The sequence below is a fragment of the Cotesia glomerata genome, linkage group LG9 (assembly GCF_020080835.1).
Source record: "Cotesia glomerata isolate CgM1 linkage group LG9, MPM_Cglom_v2.3, whole genome shotgun sequence".
Taxonomy (NCBI): Eukaryota; Metazoa; Arthropoda; class Insecta; order Hymenoptera; family Braconidae; genus Cotesia; species Cotesia glomerata.
In genome coordinates, this window is record NC_058166.1 from 14,170,217 (window position 1) to 14,185,715 (window position 15,499).

Here is a 15,499-nt window from a genome sequence, read left to right on the forward strand (position 1 = left end):
ATATTTTTAGACTAAGTGCGCATATGTCAAGACAAAAGGGCGCTGATATTTAAAAAAAAGAAATTAAGAAATTACTTAATTATATTTTTTTTTTTTAATCAATTACAAAATTAATTTTTTTCTTAAAAAATGAATGAGAGTTATGAGGCGTGCACTTTTGGATTTTCCAAACTTTTTATGTTACTACACTGAGAAAAAAAGTACTACTCTTGAGAAAATTTTCTTGTCGCAAGAATATATATTCTTGATAATTTTTAAGAATATATTTTATTGTCTTAAGAATTGATCGAATTAATCAAATTATTTTTTGTTTAATTCAAGTGAACCTATTCGTTTATTAATCTATCAAAATTAATGCCAATATTTTATTATCATGATAGATATTGATATTCTTTTGTCAAAAAACCAAAATTTATTTTAAACGATTCTTGAACCAAGAAATTTTTTTCTGGACAAAAATTTTTTTTTCTCAGTGTAGGTCTTTTAAAATATTGAAAATAGTTCTGAAGTAAAAAAAATTTTTTGTAAAAAATTTCTTCAGCCACAACTTTGGATTCTTATGATTTTTCATTCTTTATTTTCTGGTCACTATTTATGTTACTAAGTCTTTTAAAATATTGAAAATAGTTCTGAAGTAAAAAAAAATTTTTGTAGAAAATTTCTTTAGCTACAACTTTGGATTATGATTTTTCCTTAAAATTAATACTTCAGGAGTTATAGCCATTTTTATAATAACTAGATAATCATTTTTCATTCACTATCTGAGCACTACTCAAGTTACTATACCTCCTAATAAAATACTAGAGATAGCTTCATAGTACTAAGACAATTTTTTGTATGAAATTTTCTAAGTTATAACTATGCTCTTTTATGATTTTTTGATAAAATTAATATCATGTTGTTGTCTCAAATTAATATAATTTAAAATTAATATTTAAGGTGTTATAGCCATTTTTATAGTAACTAGATAATAGTTTGGTATGTGATTAAAAAATTTTCGTCTTTTACAAATAACAATAACACTGATAATAATAGTAATAAGTATTAATAATAATTTTCGCTCATTAAAAGTAATTATGTAATTAGAAATAACAATTACAAAATATTATCAAGATAATTGAAATAAGTAAACAAACAATCATTACGTCGTAAAATAGAGAGTACCTACATTTTAATTAAAAACTGAAGAGAGTGTTTTAACAAACAAAGAAATTAAATGTGACAATAAAATATAACGACGGGTGTTAGCGTAATTAGCGTAGTACGATTTTATCTGGTGGAATTTAGTGGTTCATAATCAGAGGTACCCGTTGACTCGTAACATATCCGGTCGTGGCTTCCGCTTCGTGGGAGCGAGCCATTTCCGTTTCGAAGTGGACTGTGCCCACTCGCAGCCCGCAACTCGCAGCTAATTCTACGCAGATAACTATGTATAACATATATAACAATGTGCGTGTTATAAGTATACATTTATTTAAACTTAGCATCTACATACACGTTCGCCGTCTATACATTACTCACAATCACTGTTTTATATACACACGATCCTCCGCTCGACAGTCTTGCTCCTATTCGCGATCCTTCAACTATGTCTCGTAATTCGCTTTCAATAAAAATCCAATACCAAAGTTTTTAAATACTTGAAATTCAAATAACGGGGTAAATATTGAAGATACGAAAAAATTGTAAGAGACCTTTTCTTCTGGAAATTTTACTTTCTGCAAAAAAGTTCCTTATCAACTTTTACGTCTTCGATCCTCTAGTCAGATTTCAAGCTCCAAGTTTTAAAATAACATCCACAGTCAAAAGGATAACTCAAGTGTTGGTTTATAGAATTAAAATCTAAATTCCGGATTAAATATTGAAAATACGAAACAATCGTCAAAAATTTTTTTTACATCCTAAAAAAAAAGGTCCTTATCAATTTTGACGTATCTTTATTCCTTTGACCAGAATTCTAGCTGAAAGTGCCGAGATAACATCCGCAGTAAAAAGGATAACTAGTGTTAGTTTATAAAAAAATTAAAATTAAAATTGTGGGCTAAATATTGAAGATACAAAAAAATCATGTGTTACCTTTTTTGCACGGAAAAAAGAAAACTCGAAAAATTACAATATAGAATGTAACGTGGCGCTCCGTGATAAAAACTGGAAAAATTTTAATTTTCAATTGCAATTATTACAGATTCTATAAGAATTACATTGTAGAGTGTAATATTTAAATTGAAGGCTCTGAAAATTAACATTCAAAGTTTGAATTTAAAAAAATGTTATTTCGAACTGTAATTTTTCTAGTTTTTAATACGACGGGACACTTATTGCACGACTCATGATGTGAAGCATCGGAGAGTGCACTGATAGAAGGATTTAGTTCTATTTAATAAGATTTAGTAACAGATACTAAATGATTTAGTAACAAACCTTTCATTACCAAATATTTAGTAATAGGTACTAAATCATTTATTAAAGCTCATTTAGTTCCACCAAATTCCACCAAATATTTAGTAGTATTTAACAAATGATTTATTGGTACTCAATAAATCGTTTATTGGTATCAAAGAAATTAATTTTTTAACTAATTTTAGCGTGTAACCTAACTTTTTAACTTAAAATAAATAAAAATAATTAAAATAAATAATTTTAAGTAAAAATATAAGGTATTATAAAGAAAAAAATCTCATTAAATTATATTTTTTTGTTTGAGACATTTATAAAATTTAAAATTAAACAAGTTTTTAACACATCAATAATAGACAAATTAAAAAATGTAAACTAAACTCCTCTGAGGAAAGACATAAATAGAATACATTAATTGAGAGTATGTGTGTTTCTAAAGGTTTAATAAATCTCCCAAAATCGAGCTGAATAAAATAATCTAAGTTAGTGAATAGGTTATGTATCACATAAATATTGGAATTAAAGCATAGCCATCTACCGACAATACTTGCCAAAGAAATATTTAGTACCTGTTACTAAATATTATTTGGTGGAAATAAATATTTATTTCCATGTAATAAGGCTTTGTTCATATAAAGAAATCATTTATTAAACTGTAACAAATAATATTGATGGGTACAAAATATTTGTAAATGAATAAAAATTTTGTTACTAAATCAGTTTAGTACTCCGTACTAAATCCTTCTATCAGTGTGCTTTACGATCGAAAAATTTGTTTTGCCTCGATTTCGCAACTATTTAATTAATTACACGATTGATAATCTACGTAGTCTAATTAATTTGCGCACCATTCGATAGATAATTTAATGGAGATTAATTCTGTCACTGGTAAAAATCAACTTAAGATAATAGAACCAGAAAAAAATATCAAAATAGTTAAAAGAAAATTCGTGTCAATCAACTCAATTTTCCGTTAAAAATAGAAATACAGAGATCTCCATTGGAGATGGTAATCTTATTTAATGTTGTTTATTTGTTATTAACGAAAAATTAAAATTAATGAAAAAAATCCACACTCAGTGCGCATGATCAGTTTAAAACACCGCACAAAACTTGAAATGAAAAAATAAATAAAAAAAAGAAATTGTATTTAAAAGTATTTAAAAAAAAAATTAGTAAATTGCAAAAGTAATATTTAAATAAAAAAAAAATATTCTTCAGAACATAAACTATTTTTTTTTATTTATCGAACAAATGAGCATTAAGAGTCGTGCACTTTTGAATTTGCCAAACTTTTTACTATTTATGATATAATTCTTCGAGTTTTCTTGTTTCCGTGTGTTGAAAATTTAATTTTCCACAAAAAAGATCAATCTTGACGTATCTTCGATCCTTTCACACCAATTGAAGAAAATTAAATCCTGTAGTGTCTGGCCATTTCAACTCCGAAAACTCTCATGATGTAGATCAAAAGTTTTATACAACATAAATGGATTACTCTAAGTGAGGGTGATATTTTCTTAAATTAATGTGTTATGTGTTATAAATGATCATTGGATGAAATTACAGTATAATAATATCGAAAATTGAATATTGAATATTGAATACAATTGGAACGAAATACGTTGGTGTTGATAAAGTTTTAAGCTTGAAAGCAGATCAGATTGAAGGACATTAGAGATACGCGATTAAGCATTTCATGTCGGAATATACGAGCGGATCGCGAGAATGGTTCTACTGTGAAATACAATCGGTGACGCGACTGACGGTCATTGCGTGCGCGTAAATCGATCGAATAGGTGTGTCCTAGTTTCAGTGATATACGAGAAGTACCCAAGGAGGAATACGCTCGTCCGTGACACAAAGCCACACTACACACAGTGCACAGTGCACCAGGCTATCGATATGCCGCCCTGCCACCGGCAAACTTGATGCCGTTTACGCTACTGCTTTTACTGCTACAGCTATGCCGCTTTTACTGCTGTTATGTATAGCATATAGTATTCCCATATGTTTTTTTAATCTCCTAACTCTGGAGCTGCACCAATGCACCCAGGACTGGAGCCAACTGCTACCATTTGTTCGCAGACCAATCAAATGTCGTCACTCATGAGTAATAGCATCAATCATGAGTCATAATTTGCCTCCTTGGGGATCAAATATTTCCACTGTTTTTTGAATGCTTGATTTTGTTCATTTGCTCCAAGTGCTGTTTATTTTGTATTTTTTTTTGTTTTTAATTCTGTGATTTGTGATGGAGCGCAAACCTAAAATGAACAACCGGGGACGGTACTACGGATCTTACTTAATTTACGACGTCGCGGATTCCTACATCACTGCTTTACATACCAAAATTTCTCAAGCGATTGCGTTGTCACGGTTTAATTCCACTGGTTATTATCAAAATCCTCGTGAGTAAATTTATTTAGTGTTTTATTTTTATTTCTTAAAAATTTTAAGTTTTCAAAAACAGAGAAAAAAAATTATATTTGACTCGATCAGTTTCAGAAAAAAAAACTACCTAATTAAGAAACAATTTTTTTATTTAACACGGAGAAAATTTTATAGTAGTTTATTATCTAGTTATGTTAAAATCTATTAACTGAATTCGATAGTAGTAAATATCATTTAAATAATTAAGTAAACCATCTGAATTGTAGTATTTACCATCCTGATGGTAACTACTACTATTATGATGGTAATCAGTAATAATAACTATTATTATTTTAATTAGTTACTACTATTATCAAAATCGTAATTCCTAATATAATCTGATGATTGCAGTTACCATCAGTAATATTAATAACTACTATCTAAGCTAGTAAAAATTATTTAAAAAAATTAAGAATCTGCGATACCGTGGATGCATTTCAAAATAAACTAAAAACAGTTTTAATGCAGTGTAGTGCACCGAAAATCGGGATTAAATTCGGATTGAAATTATATTAAAATTTTTATTTGTCTAAAACAAGTTTCAACGCCAAATTTAAAAAAAAAAAAATTGAAATTTCCAAAAAAAAAATTAAAATTTTTAATAAAACTCAAATTAAAAAAAAAAAAATTAAAATTTCAAAAAAAATAAATTTTAGTCTTCAAAAAAATCAAATTTTCAAAAAAAAATTTTGAAGGGAATTTAAAATATTTGAATATTTCAAAGAAAAAAAATGTACATTAGCTTAAATATGGATGTAAATGAAAGATTTAATTAAGTAAATTTATATTATTTTTTTTTCAGAATTTTTATAATCTGAGATAGTTACAGTTACTATCTTCGATTGTAACAGTTATAATTTATAATAATTACAATTATTATTTTCGATAGTAATTGTAACCATTATTAATAGTATCTATTACAATTGTCAATGATATCACCTATTATTTTGTTTCTAATTAATTTTATTACCATTTTAGATAGTAGGAGTTACTATTTTTGTATAGTAGGTAGTATAATTAATTTTTCTCCGAGAAGAACAAAATTATTTTGAAGATAATTTTATGCTTTGATTTAAGAATTTTGAGTCTTTAATTAAGAGTATACTAATGGAAAAAAATAACTTGATTAAAAAGACAATTTTTAAACTTAGAATATCATTTTGGAGAGCTCCAATCATCTTAAAGAAAGTAAAAATTCTTGAATTAAGAAAATCTTCTAAGTTCAAGTAAATTTTACTTGATTCAAAATGATCAAACTCTTCAAAATTTTGTATTAGGATTAAGAATTTTTTCTTGCATAAAGTTAATTTTTAACTTCCCGCTAAGAAAATCGCAGATTTTCGAAAAGTCGGGAAGTTATTGGTTTTACGCCGTTTTTCGAAAATCGAGTTTTCATCGGATCTCGACGTTTTGAGGTCCTAGGAAGCTTTCCTGACTATTCCCGCGAGGGTGTCACTATTTCTGTATGTATATATGTATGTATGTATGTATGTGTGTGTGTGTGTGTGTGTGTGTGTGTGTGTGTGTGTGTGTGTGTGTGTGTGTGTGTGTGTGTGTGTGTGTGTGTGTGTGTGTGTGTGTGTGTGTGTGTGTGTGTAAACTACTTATAACTTTTGAACCGATTTCTTCGCGGTTGGTGACATTCGAAAGGGTTTCACCAAACTTAGATTTCCTGTCAATTTAAACCGATTCGGACCGATAAATTTTGAGAAATTTGGAGAAATCTCAAATAAAATCGGAAAAAAAATTTTTTCAGAAGTGGTTTTTTGGGATTACTTTGAAACGGCTTTACCGATCGATTCCAAAAACTAATCAGCTCTCAACCTTGAAAACCCACGTCAATCAACGCCAATCCGGTCAAAATCGGTTGATTTGTTCGAGAGGTATCGTGAACGAAAGAAAACCGAAAAAAGTGTTTTTTCGAAGTTACTCAGAAATTTCGAGTTTCACCAATTAAAACTTAAAAATCTTTATGAGGCTTAAAAAACTGCGTAGAATGCCGCCAACCGCGTAAAAATCGGTTCATTCATTCAAAAGTTATTGCAGTTTGAAAATTCAAAAAATAGTGTTATATGAAACTTCTATCAGACTTTTGAGCTCAAAGAGCTCAAAAGCATAGAAAAGGTATCTTTTTGAGCTCGGAGAGCTCAAAAAAACAGACATATTGTATTTTTGAGCTCGAAGAGCTCAAAAAAAGCGGCTAGGTATTAACGGAATTGGCGGGAAGTTGCAGGGATGGCCTTTAGGGTCAACCGTTTTCCTAATTTTTTTATCAGAGTATTTTCATTATAAGAGTGAGATACAATCAAATTTAACATCCCAAAAACACATTCAATAATTTTATTTACCTTCAAAAATTTTCTATTCTAGATTCAAGAAAATTTTTAAGAAAAAACCAAAAATAAACACGAAAAAAATTATTTAAGACTTACTTTTGACAAAAATAAATTGTTAGGTGAAATGTGGGTTATCTTATTTGAAAATAATAAAGTGGTTGGTTCAATTAGAAAAATTGTTGAATTAAGAACTTTTCCTCTTTGTCTTGAGTTTCATATTCTTGATTTTTCGATTATTTTCATGAATTAATTCGAATTGAATATTTCAAAGCAAACTTGATTATTTTTTCTCCGAGAATTTCATAACAAATATCCACAAAAAGCTAAAAAGCAAAAAATTTCTTCAAGTTCAAAAGCAAACTTGCTGAAAATAGAACCACTGGATTTTTCAACTGAAACTAAAATCTTCAAAGAATTCAAAGAATTTCCAGTGAAGTACCGCAAACGAATGTAATTTGAATAATTAATGTGGCATTTACTCTCTATTTGCTAACCCATCCAACATCTACCGACAAAATAATTCAAATTTATTCTGAAAAGAATACACTAACTTTGTTGCCGCAGATAATTAAAATTTTAATCATCAAATCGAACAAACGAATAACACTATTAAGGTCCTCATTAATCGTATCTCTGTGATAATGATGGACAAACTCATTGAAACAGAGCCCAAAACAATGCTATTATTCCTTGTGAAATTATTCTGACACAGCCTCGCATAATTACGCCAGTTGATCCGTCGATAAAAACTACTAACAACCAATTATAATGACTTCAATTCTCTGACAATCGGTCTATCCAATTTCATGATACTTTAATAGGTATTTCATTTTCTTTATTTCACTCCGGAAATTAAAAACAAACTACCATATTGTCATTTATTTTACGAAACTGAAAAATTGTCGTAATAGTAAATTTTTTTATTACATTCCCTTTAAATTGTTGAAGAATAGTCAAAATTTTATTTTGAAGAATTTAAAATCTTAAAAGCTTTATGAAATTCAATTTTTTGAGAATTAAATTGTTTTTTATGATTAAATCATATCAGGACATATTAAGCTACATTAATCGATATATTTTGATTTTAGAGAAAAATGTTTGAAACAAAAGTTGTAGAGAAATAAATTTTGAATAATTCCATTTTGTCAAATCAATAGATTGGAAAATAAACATTTATTTTTTGTAGCAAATCATAATCTGACATTTTTGGAAGTATTGTAGAATTTAGAAAACGACTGTAGTTTTAAAAATTTCGATTTTATGAAGAGAAATAAATTTTGAACAAATTTGGTATCATTTAAAATTTTAGTACACGCAGAAAAAAATTTTGTTAAAATAACCTAAGATATGTTATGATAACAAATTAATTTCTTAACATAGGGATAACAAATTATATGTTATTATTACAGTAAATTTTATAAGAATACATTTAAAAATATGGTATATAATCAGCTATAGCTGATTTGGAAAATATTTTGGCAACAAATAAGTTTTGTTATTGTAAAAAAATCATTTTGTTACAGCAACAAAATCACTTCGTTCGGGTAACAAATTGATTTTGTAATTTAAAAAACTGGTTTGTTAGTACAACTTGAAACATTTTGTTAATGCTACTAATGGATTTGTTACTATAACTACACTCATTTGTTACCACAACATATTTTTTCAGTTATCCCGTCTTTTGTTATTTCAACAAAATCGTTTTTATGCGTGATAGGCTCAATATTTTAAAAGTTCAATACTTGCTTATTTTTTATCGAATAGACGTAAAATTTTTTAACGGGTTTAAAAATAAAGTTTTTCATCCGTGCAAAATTATGATCACAAAATTTTTTTCAATTCTACAATAAAATCACATCCACAAATCTCGCATCAAATTTATCATTTCCTTGATCGCGATAACGTTAATTATTTCTTTAATTAAAGACATAAAAACTGTAATATTCTTGGATTTATTTTAATTGTAACCAACCAAGAAAAATACGTCTCAATTATTAAGCAATTAATAATTATTTCTTGTCAGCATTAATTTAGTATCTTAACTAGAGTTTAATGAGCAGTTGTATTTATAGAAGGTAGTTAAATATTAATGCTAAAAATATTAAGTCTTGATAAACTAGGGAAACAGGTCTTGTTAATGCTAGTACATGAAAATATATAAGATGGAAAATGGGATAGCGTGTTTGTTTTGATTTATAAGAATTTATCACGAAACCTCTTTTCACGGGGATGAAACAGAGACAGAGACAAAGAGAAAGAGATAGATAGAGGGAGAGAAGGATTGAATTGTTTGAGTGTATATATATTGTATCCTGAGTTAATGCGAGGTGTACTACAACAGTGTGTGTGATAGAAGCCCTCTGGTCGGGTCTGCTCTGTTAAATTGAGTCCCGACCCTCGTACTCGCGTGAATAATAGTCGCCTTGATGTTATGTGGACGCCGATGGTTGATTCGCCGCCATTTCCCACGAGTTGCTTTAACAATCGGTCGATCGTTGGTCATGATCAGTTGTTCATCATCAATCAATTTGTCCCGGCGACAACGACCCCTCGGAAGTCGAATAAAATTGTCATAGACATGCCTGTCATAATAAATTCATTGCTGAAGAAAATTATCGAATGTGTGGATGTCTGTCTACATACTATAAAAAATCGGCGGAGTGGATGATTTTCAGTTCATTTAATCCCGAGAAAGAATTTATTTATATCACTGATGGAAAAAGTTACACGGAGTGAATTATTTATTTTTTTATTGAATAAAAATTGTTAAATAGTTTTTATTCGTTGAAAAATGACAAAATGCGTAATTAGAGATTTAGAAAATTAATGAAACTTTTTTCTTTTGTTTTATAGAACAAATAAATTTTAATATTTGAAAAAAACTGCATAAATTTTTAGTAATTTCTACAAGTAGCATTTTTTGATAAATTTTCTCTATAATAATTTGTTTGTTAAGAAAACTTAAAAATTACCTATTAGGTTAATTTCAGTAACATTAAAAGCAACTAACAACCTTGCAATCACTAAGTGACTGTCGTGACTTGTAAACTACAAAAAATTTAAATTTTGCTTTATTAAATAATGACTTTTGTTAAATTTCACTGTACTTACACAAATATTAAAGTTTTTAAATATATAAAATCATCCCGGTATTACACTCATCAAGAGCTTTAATTTGAGTACCCACATGAGTTTTGATATATTTTTCATATATTCATATATATATAAATATATATAAATATATAAATATATTTCATATATTTTATATATATATAAAATATATGAAAAATTGATGTGGGTACTCAAATGAAAGGTCTCGATGAATGTAACATCGGGATGAGCTTATATCTTTAAAAATGTCCTTATTTCACGAGATAAAAGATCATTTTTTACTTATGTATCTAGAGATAGAGCATTTTCGAATGTAACCTAAATAATCATCATAAATTGACTATCGGTAAGAATGGTATAAAATCTTGAAAAGGCACAAATTCAAGGTAAGACCTTTGCAATGACACTAAATTTCACTAAAAAAACCAATTTTATCATATAACTATCCTGGAAACAAAATTTTTTTATTCTCTTAATAAAGATCATTTTATTTAATTAAACAAAGAAACGTTAATAATTTATTATTTTGTATTTTTTACGTCAAGATTTATCAACAAGACTTGAAAACAAAATCATCTTTATGAAAATTTAGTTCAATGTTCCAAAGTCAAATTTTTCGGAAAAATATAATTAATATTTTCAAACTTAATTATGTATGGCGTATTATACATGTTATAATAGTTACCCTATATTTATTTATTAAATAACCTGTCATTTACGTGGATACTTATTATATCATTTTCATTTTCTCTCTGCTTTATATCATATTAGCTCATAAGTTAAAATTTGTATTTTTATATCTACTTATATCTTAAAATCCTTGTACAAACAATTTTATTTTGAATATTTACAAACTTAAGTTTGAGATAAATTAGTTAAAGAATTTTTTAATAATTTGGCACAAAAAATTTGTTTCAACCAACAACAATTAATTTTAGGTTAAAAAACCGTACTTGAATAATTTTCAAAAAAAAAAATTACATATTCTTTCCAAATTATGGGATTCAAAATTCACTCCTGATTTTTTACAGTGTATGTCTCCGTGTCTGCATGTGGATGAAGATAGGGATTAATGCGACTTTTTTATTATCGACTGACTGGTTATGCTAGAGCTTGTGTAGTATGGGTGGACACGAATGCCAGCAGTTTCAAGTTATACAATGAGTTAACTTTTGTAATCAATCATGAGACTTTTTATCTTAATCAAAAGTACAAGCATTTATGAATACTCAGAACGATGCGGGGGAAGCTATAATTACGCAAACAATGGCTCGTTAAATTGAGTCGGTGATGGAGCAAAATAATAGCTTAGATTAAATTTAATTTTGTTGTTATATTTCTTCAAGACACTGAATAAATATATATATAATGTACCAAAGAAACACTCAAGCTCCATTGCTGTTTCGTGAGCAGTCGTCAAACGACAGCTAAATAATTATTGTTTTGTTTCAATATTCGATTGAATTACATTTTAATTTACTGTAAAAGTTCCCGAGGGTCCTTGTAGAATTTTTTTTAAATTGATCGCAAGATACTGCTGATGTAATTATGTCTGTTTGAAGATCTAAATTATCTTTTGAATTTTATTTCTTTAATCAATAGTTTGAATTTCTCGACCGAATTTATGAGAAAATAAATAGAATAAAAATAAATGAATCTTTTTCACGCTGCTTAGTTAATTAAATACTTTAATTACTAGGGAAATAAATTTAATCGTTAAATCCTTACAATTTTATCTGGGTCTTCCTCATCCTGAAATTCACTGCACATCCTTCGGAAGTCCATTTTATTCTTTTTTTGTATTTGTAGCAGACAACAGTTTTCTGAAAAATGAAAAAAAAAAATTTATTTAATTTTCAATAGTAAAAATAGATAATAAAAATAGTGAGGAATTTTTTTTTATACGAGGATAAAAAAGCTCGTTAAATAAAATAAGTTGTAATTAATGTCTTTAGACATTTGTCATTTGTCCATTATAACCCATTATAATCCATCCTGACTCATGAGACTTTTTTTTTGTAAGTTTTTTAGTTAATGCAGGCATGCAATTAGTGTGACTTTTTCGTGGCAATTTATTATTATTATTTAAGTCAACAAAAAAATATAAGAATAATACTCAAACAAATTAAAATTCGTAACATTGAATCAAATTTTTTTAAATATTATTTTGTTTCGAGGTGTTGTTGATAAATCCCGACGTTAAAAGTATAAATAATAAATTATTAAACATTACTCCTATTGATTAAATGAAATTAATTAATTTAATGTAAATGAAATTTACTTTTATACCTCAATTTTTATGACTTCTGAACAAATAAATAATTATAGAGAGAATTTATCAAAAATGCTACTTGTAGAAATTGAAAAAAAAATATTGATGCAATTTCTTTATAATATTAAAATTTATTTGTTTCATAAAACTAAGGAAAAAGTTAACGTTAATTTTGAAATATCTAAAAATGGATTTTATAATTTTTAAACGAATAACAACTATTTCTTTATTTTATTCAATAAAAAAAAAATAAATAATTCACTCCAAGCGTGGAAAAAAGTAAACTGTAATAAATAATAGTCGATTTATAATAAGTAATGATCAAGTGCTAAAAATTACTATTTCAAACAGTAAAATCGTAATTTAACTAAACACTTTATAATATTTATCATTTAAATACTACAATTTATACTTTATATGGAAGAAAATATTATTTCAAACAGTAATATTCGCTATGTGAATGTCAAAAATGTTAAAGTATAATAATTAAAAATTTTGACTTTGATATTTATCATTTCGTACCTAAAAAGTGATCGTATGATATGTAAAAAATATAAAATACAATTACTAAATTTCCATTACAAGCAACGTTAATATTTACAAAGTGAAATGGTAAATTTTAAACACAACGCTAAAATGAAACTCTAATTATTGACTTGCTTGAACTGATAAAATATATATTTTAAGAGTAGAATTTTACTGTTTCAAATCTTAAATTCTCCTAGATTGAGACCCTTCTCCTCATCTGAGTTCCCCTTCTCCTCATATAATGGACTATATATTAAAATGACAATTTTTACTGTTTGAAACCGTAATTTTTTAAATTGTGGCTTTTACACTTTCTACATTAAGTTCTGTAATATCTATATTTTTGCAACCCCGATATCCGCTGTACTGCTTAAAACTATAAAAATTAACCGGAATCTGAGTGAATTTTACAGTTTACTTTCTTCCATAAAGAAAAAAAAATACCTAAAAATTTTTATAAAAAACTTCTCGCTTTTACATATTTTTTCCTAATAAATTCATTAAGTACTCCAAACTTTACAAAATTATGATCATCTACTGAAAAAAAACTACCCTCTCAAAAAAAAATATATTCAAAATTTTACTTTTGTTTCATCAAATCAAAATAATAGAAGTCGAGAATAAAGAGAAAAAATTATCCGCTTGTGTTTCTGGTTCTTATTTCATTGATTAAATTTTGAATAATTTCGACTATAAAAAATCTGTTGAATCAATGACTACATTTATTTTGAAAATATTTTTGCATCTAAAACACCGAAAAAGATCTCTCGGTAAATTTTATAGTTTACTGTTTTTCGTGCAGAGTTTTTTTTAATTAACATTATAAATAATATCAGGCCTGTAAATGATCAGATAGTCAGATATGAAAATTGGCCGTATTAGGCGATCCATGACCATATCAGAAATTTTTTCCTCGGGTTATCATAATCATAATAATAAAGTAAATGAGAAAAGCCGAAATCGTAAGTCAGCAGAGTATTTTATCAGTAAAAAAAGTAACTGGAGAAATAAAGTAGTTTCTCATATTAAATGATTTGTGAAAATTATAGATTTGAGCGATCAATTTGGCCCGTGGCGTTTAGGTTGGGTGATTTATTAAAATTTAACGGGGATCGGATGCCGTATATATCTTTCACATGTGGAAGTGCATTCGATGATTCACATAAGACTAATTCGAAAGTGAGTAAAGCGAGGGCAAATCCATAAATTGATAAAATAAGAGCAAAATTATTAGATTGAAGAAAGTTGGAAAGCAAGAAAGGATAATAGATAGGAACGGTACCGTCGGAAGGTCTGCAGCATACCAAATGAGAAAACTAGGAAACTCAACGTCTCATATTCTGCACTCACTGTTTCAACTCGACCTTTAATATTCTTTGTGTGGCCTTACACTACAATATATATGCTTCTATGTAGCTATTACTCTTGTATACCCATTACACACTTTTTTCTTTTTTTATTTATATTTACATTTATGTTTATATGTTTTTTTTCTTTTGCAATCTCACTTTTAGTAAAAATTAAAAACTATTCTAAATAAAAAGCTCACTCAGATTTAATTCCCTCTTTGTTCTGACATGACACCCCCTCATCCCGGCTGTAATTTTTTTTTGCTGGCAGCCAACGGATTGCTGAGAGGAACATGTGAATAAATATTTCCCTACATGTCACTTGGAATTAAACATTTGATGGTAATTAAATCCTTTTTTTTTATGGATGTAATAAACCCGGGTGATTCGGCGGGGCAGTAAAAATTATTTGTGTCTGAAGAAATTTTCCGATACTCCTGACCCAGCTAAATCTTTAAACGACCGATTTTACGGTCCGAACACCGTGAGGTGATTTTTATGCTGATAATTATTGCGCGAGTTAAAAAATCGTGATTGTGTAGCTTTACAATTCTTTTTTTATAATTAATTATTTTTGATTGCACCTTACAGTATTTCAGGAAGCTTTCAATTTAAACCTTAGAACCCAGAATTTTAAATGATTTCAGTAAATATTATACAATAAGATATTTTTATTTTTTTTTTTTTTTTCATATTCTTAATGGAGAAGCTTGTTGTGGAACCAACTCTATTAAAATTAATCATAGGAATTTCACTGTTTCACAGCTATAAGTATACCAAGTGGTATACTTATAACTGTGAAATAGTGAATATACCACTAATTTCCAGTGATTTTCACTGTTTCAGATTTAGAGAGAAGATAAAAAAGTTTGGAAAATCCAAAAGTGCACGCCTCATAACGCTCATTCATTTTTTAAGAAAAAATAAATTGTGTAACTGATAAAAAAAAAGAAAATTATAATTAAGTAATTTCTTACAGAGTATTTTTTTTTTTTTAAATATCAGCGCCCTTTTTTCTTGTTATATGCGCACGCAGCCTAAAAAAATCTAGCTTTATCAAGTGGCGCCATAGT

At 27.6% G+C, this 15,499-nt stretch overlaps 1 protein-coding gene and 1 long non-coding RNA gene across 8 annotated transcripts in view; one reads left to right on the top strand and one right to left on the bottom strand.

Annotated features, from left to right (window-relative positions):
- Positions 1-15,499, bottom strand: part of LOC123271149 — a 317,780-nt gene that overhangs the window by 234,121 nt on the left and 68,160 nt on the right. For all 3 annotated transcript variants that reach the window (XR_006510789.1, XR_006510788.1, XR_006510787.1), the window contains exon 3: positions 12,006-12,100. This is a non-coding gene — a long non-coding RNA (uncharacterized LOC123271149). The remainder of the gene's footprint in view (positions 1-12,005; positions 12,101-15,499) is intronic.
- LOC123271140 (nucleolysin TIAR) overlaps positions 1-15,499 on the top strand; it is a 243,854-nt gene that overhangs the window by 166,250 nt on the left and 62,105 nt on the right. Inside the window, exons 1-2 of one of the 5 annotated variants that reach the window (XM_044737368.1) lie at positions 1,567-1,659; positions 3,766-4,808. The exons of the other annotated variants lie outside the window; for them this stretch is intronic. Coding sequence (XP_044593303.1) covers positions 4,652-4,808 — 157 coding nt within the window. The 5' untranslated portion in view covers positions 1,567-1,659; positions 3,766-4,651. Of the gene's footprint in view, positions 1-1,566; positions 1,660-3,765; positions 4,809-15,499 lie in introns of those variants that run through there. 5 annotated transcript variants of the gene reach the window in all.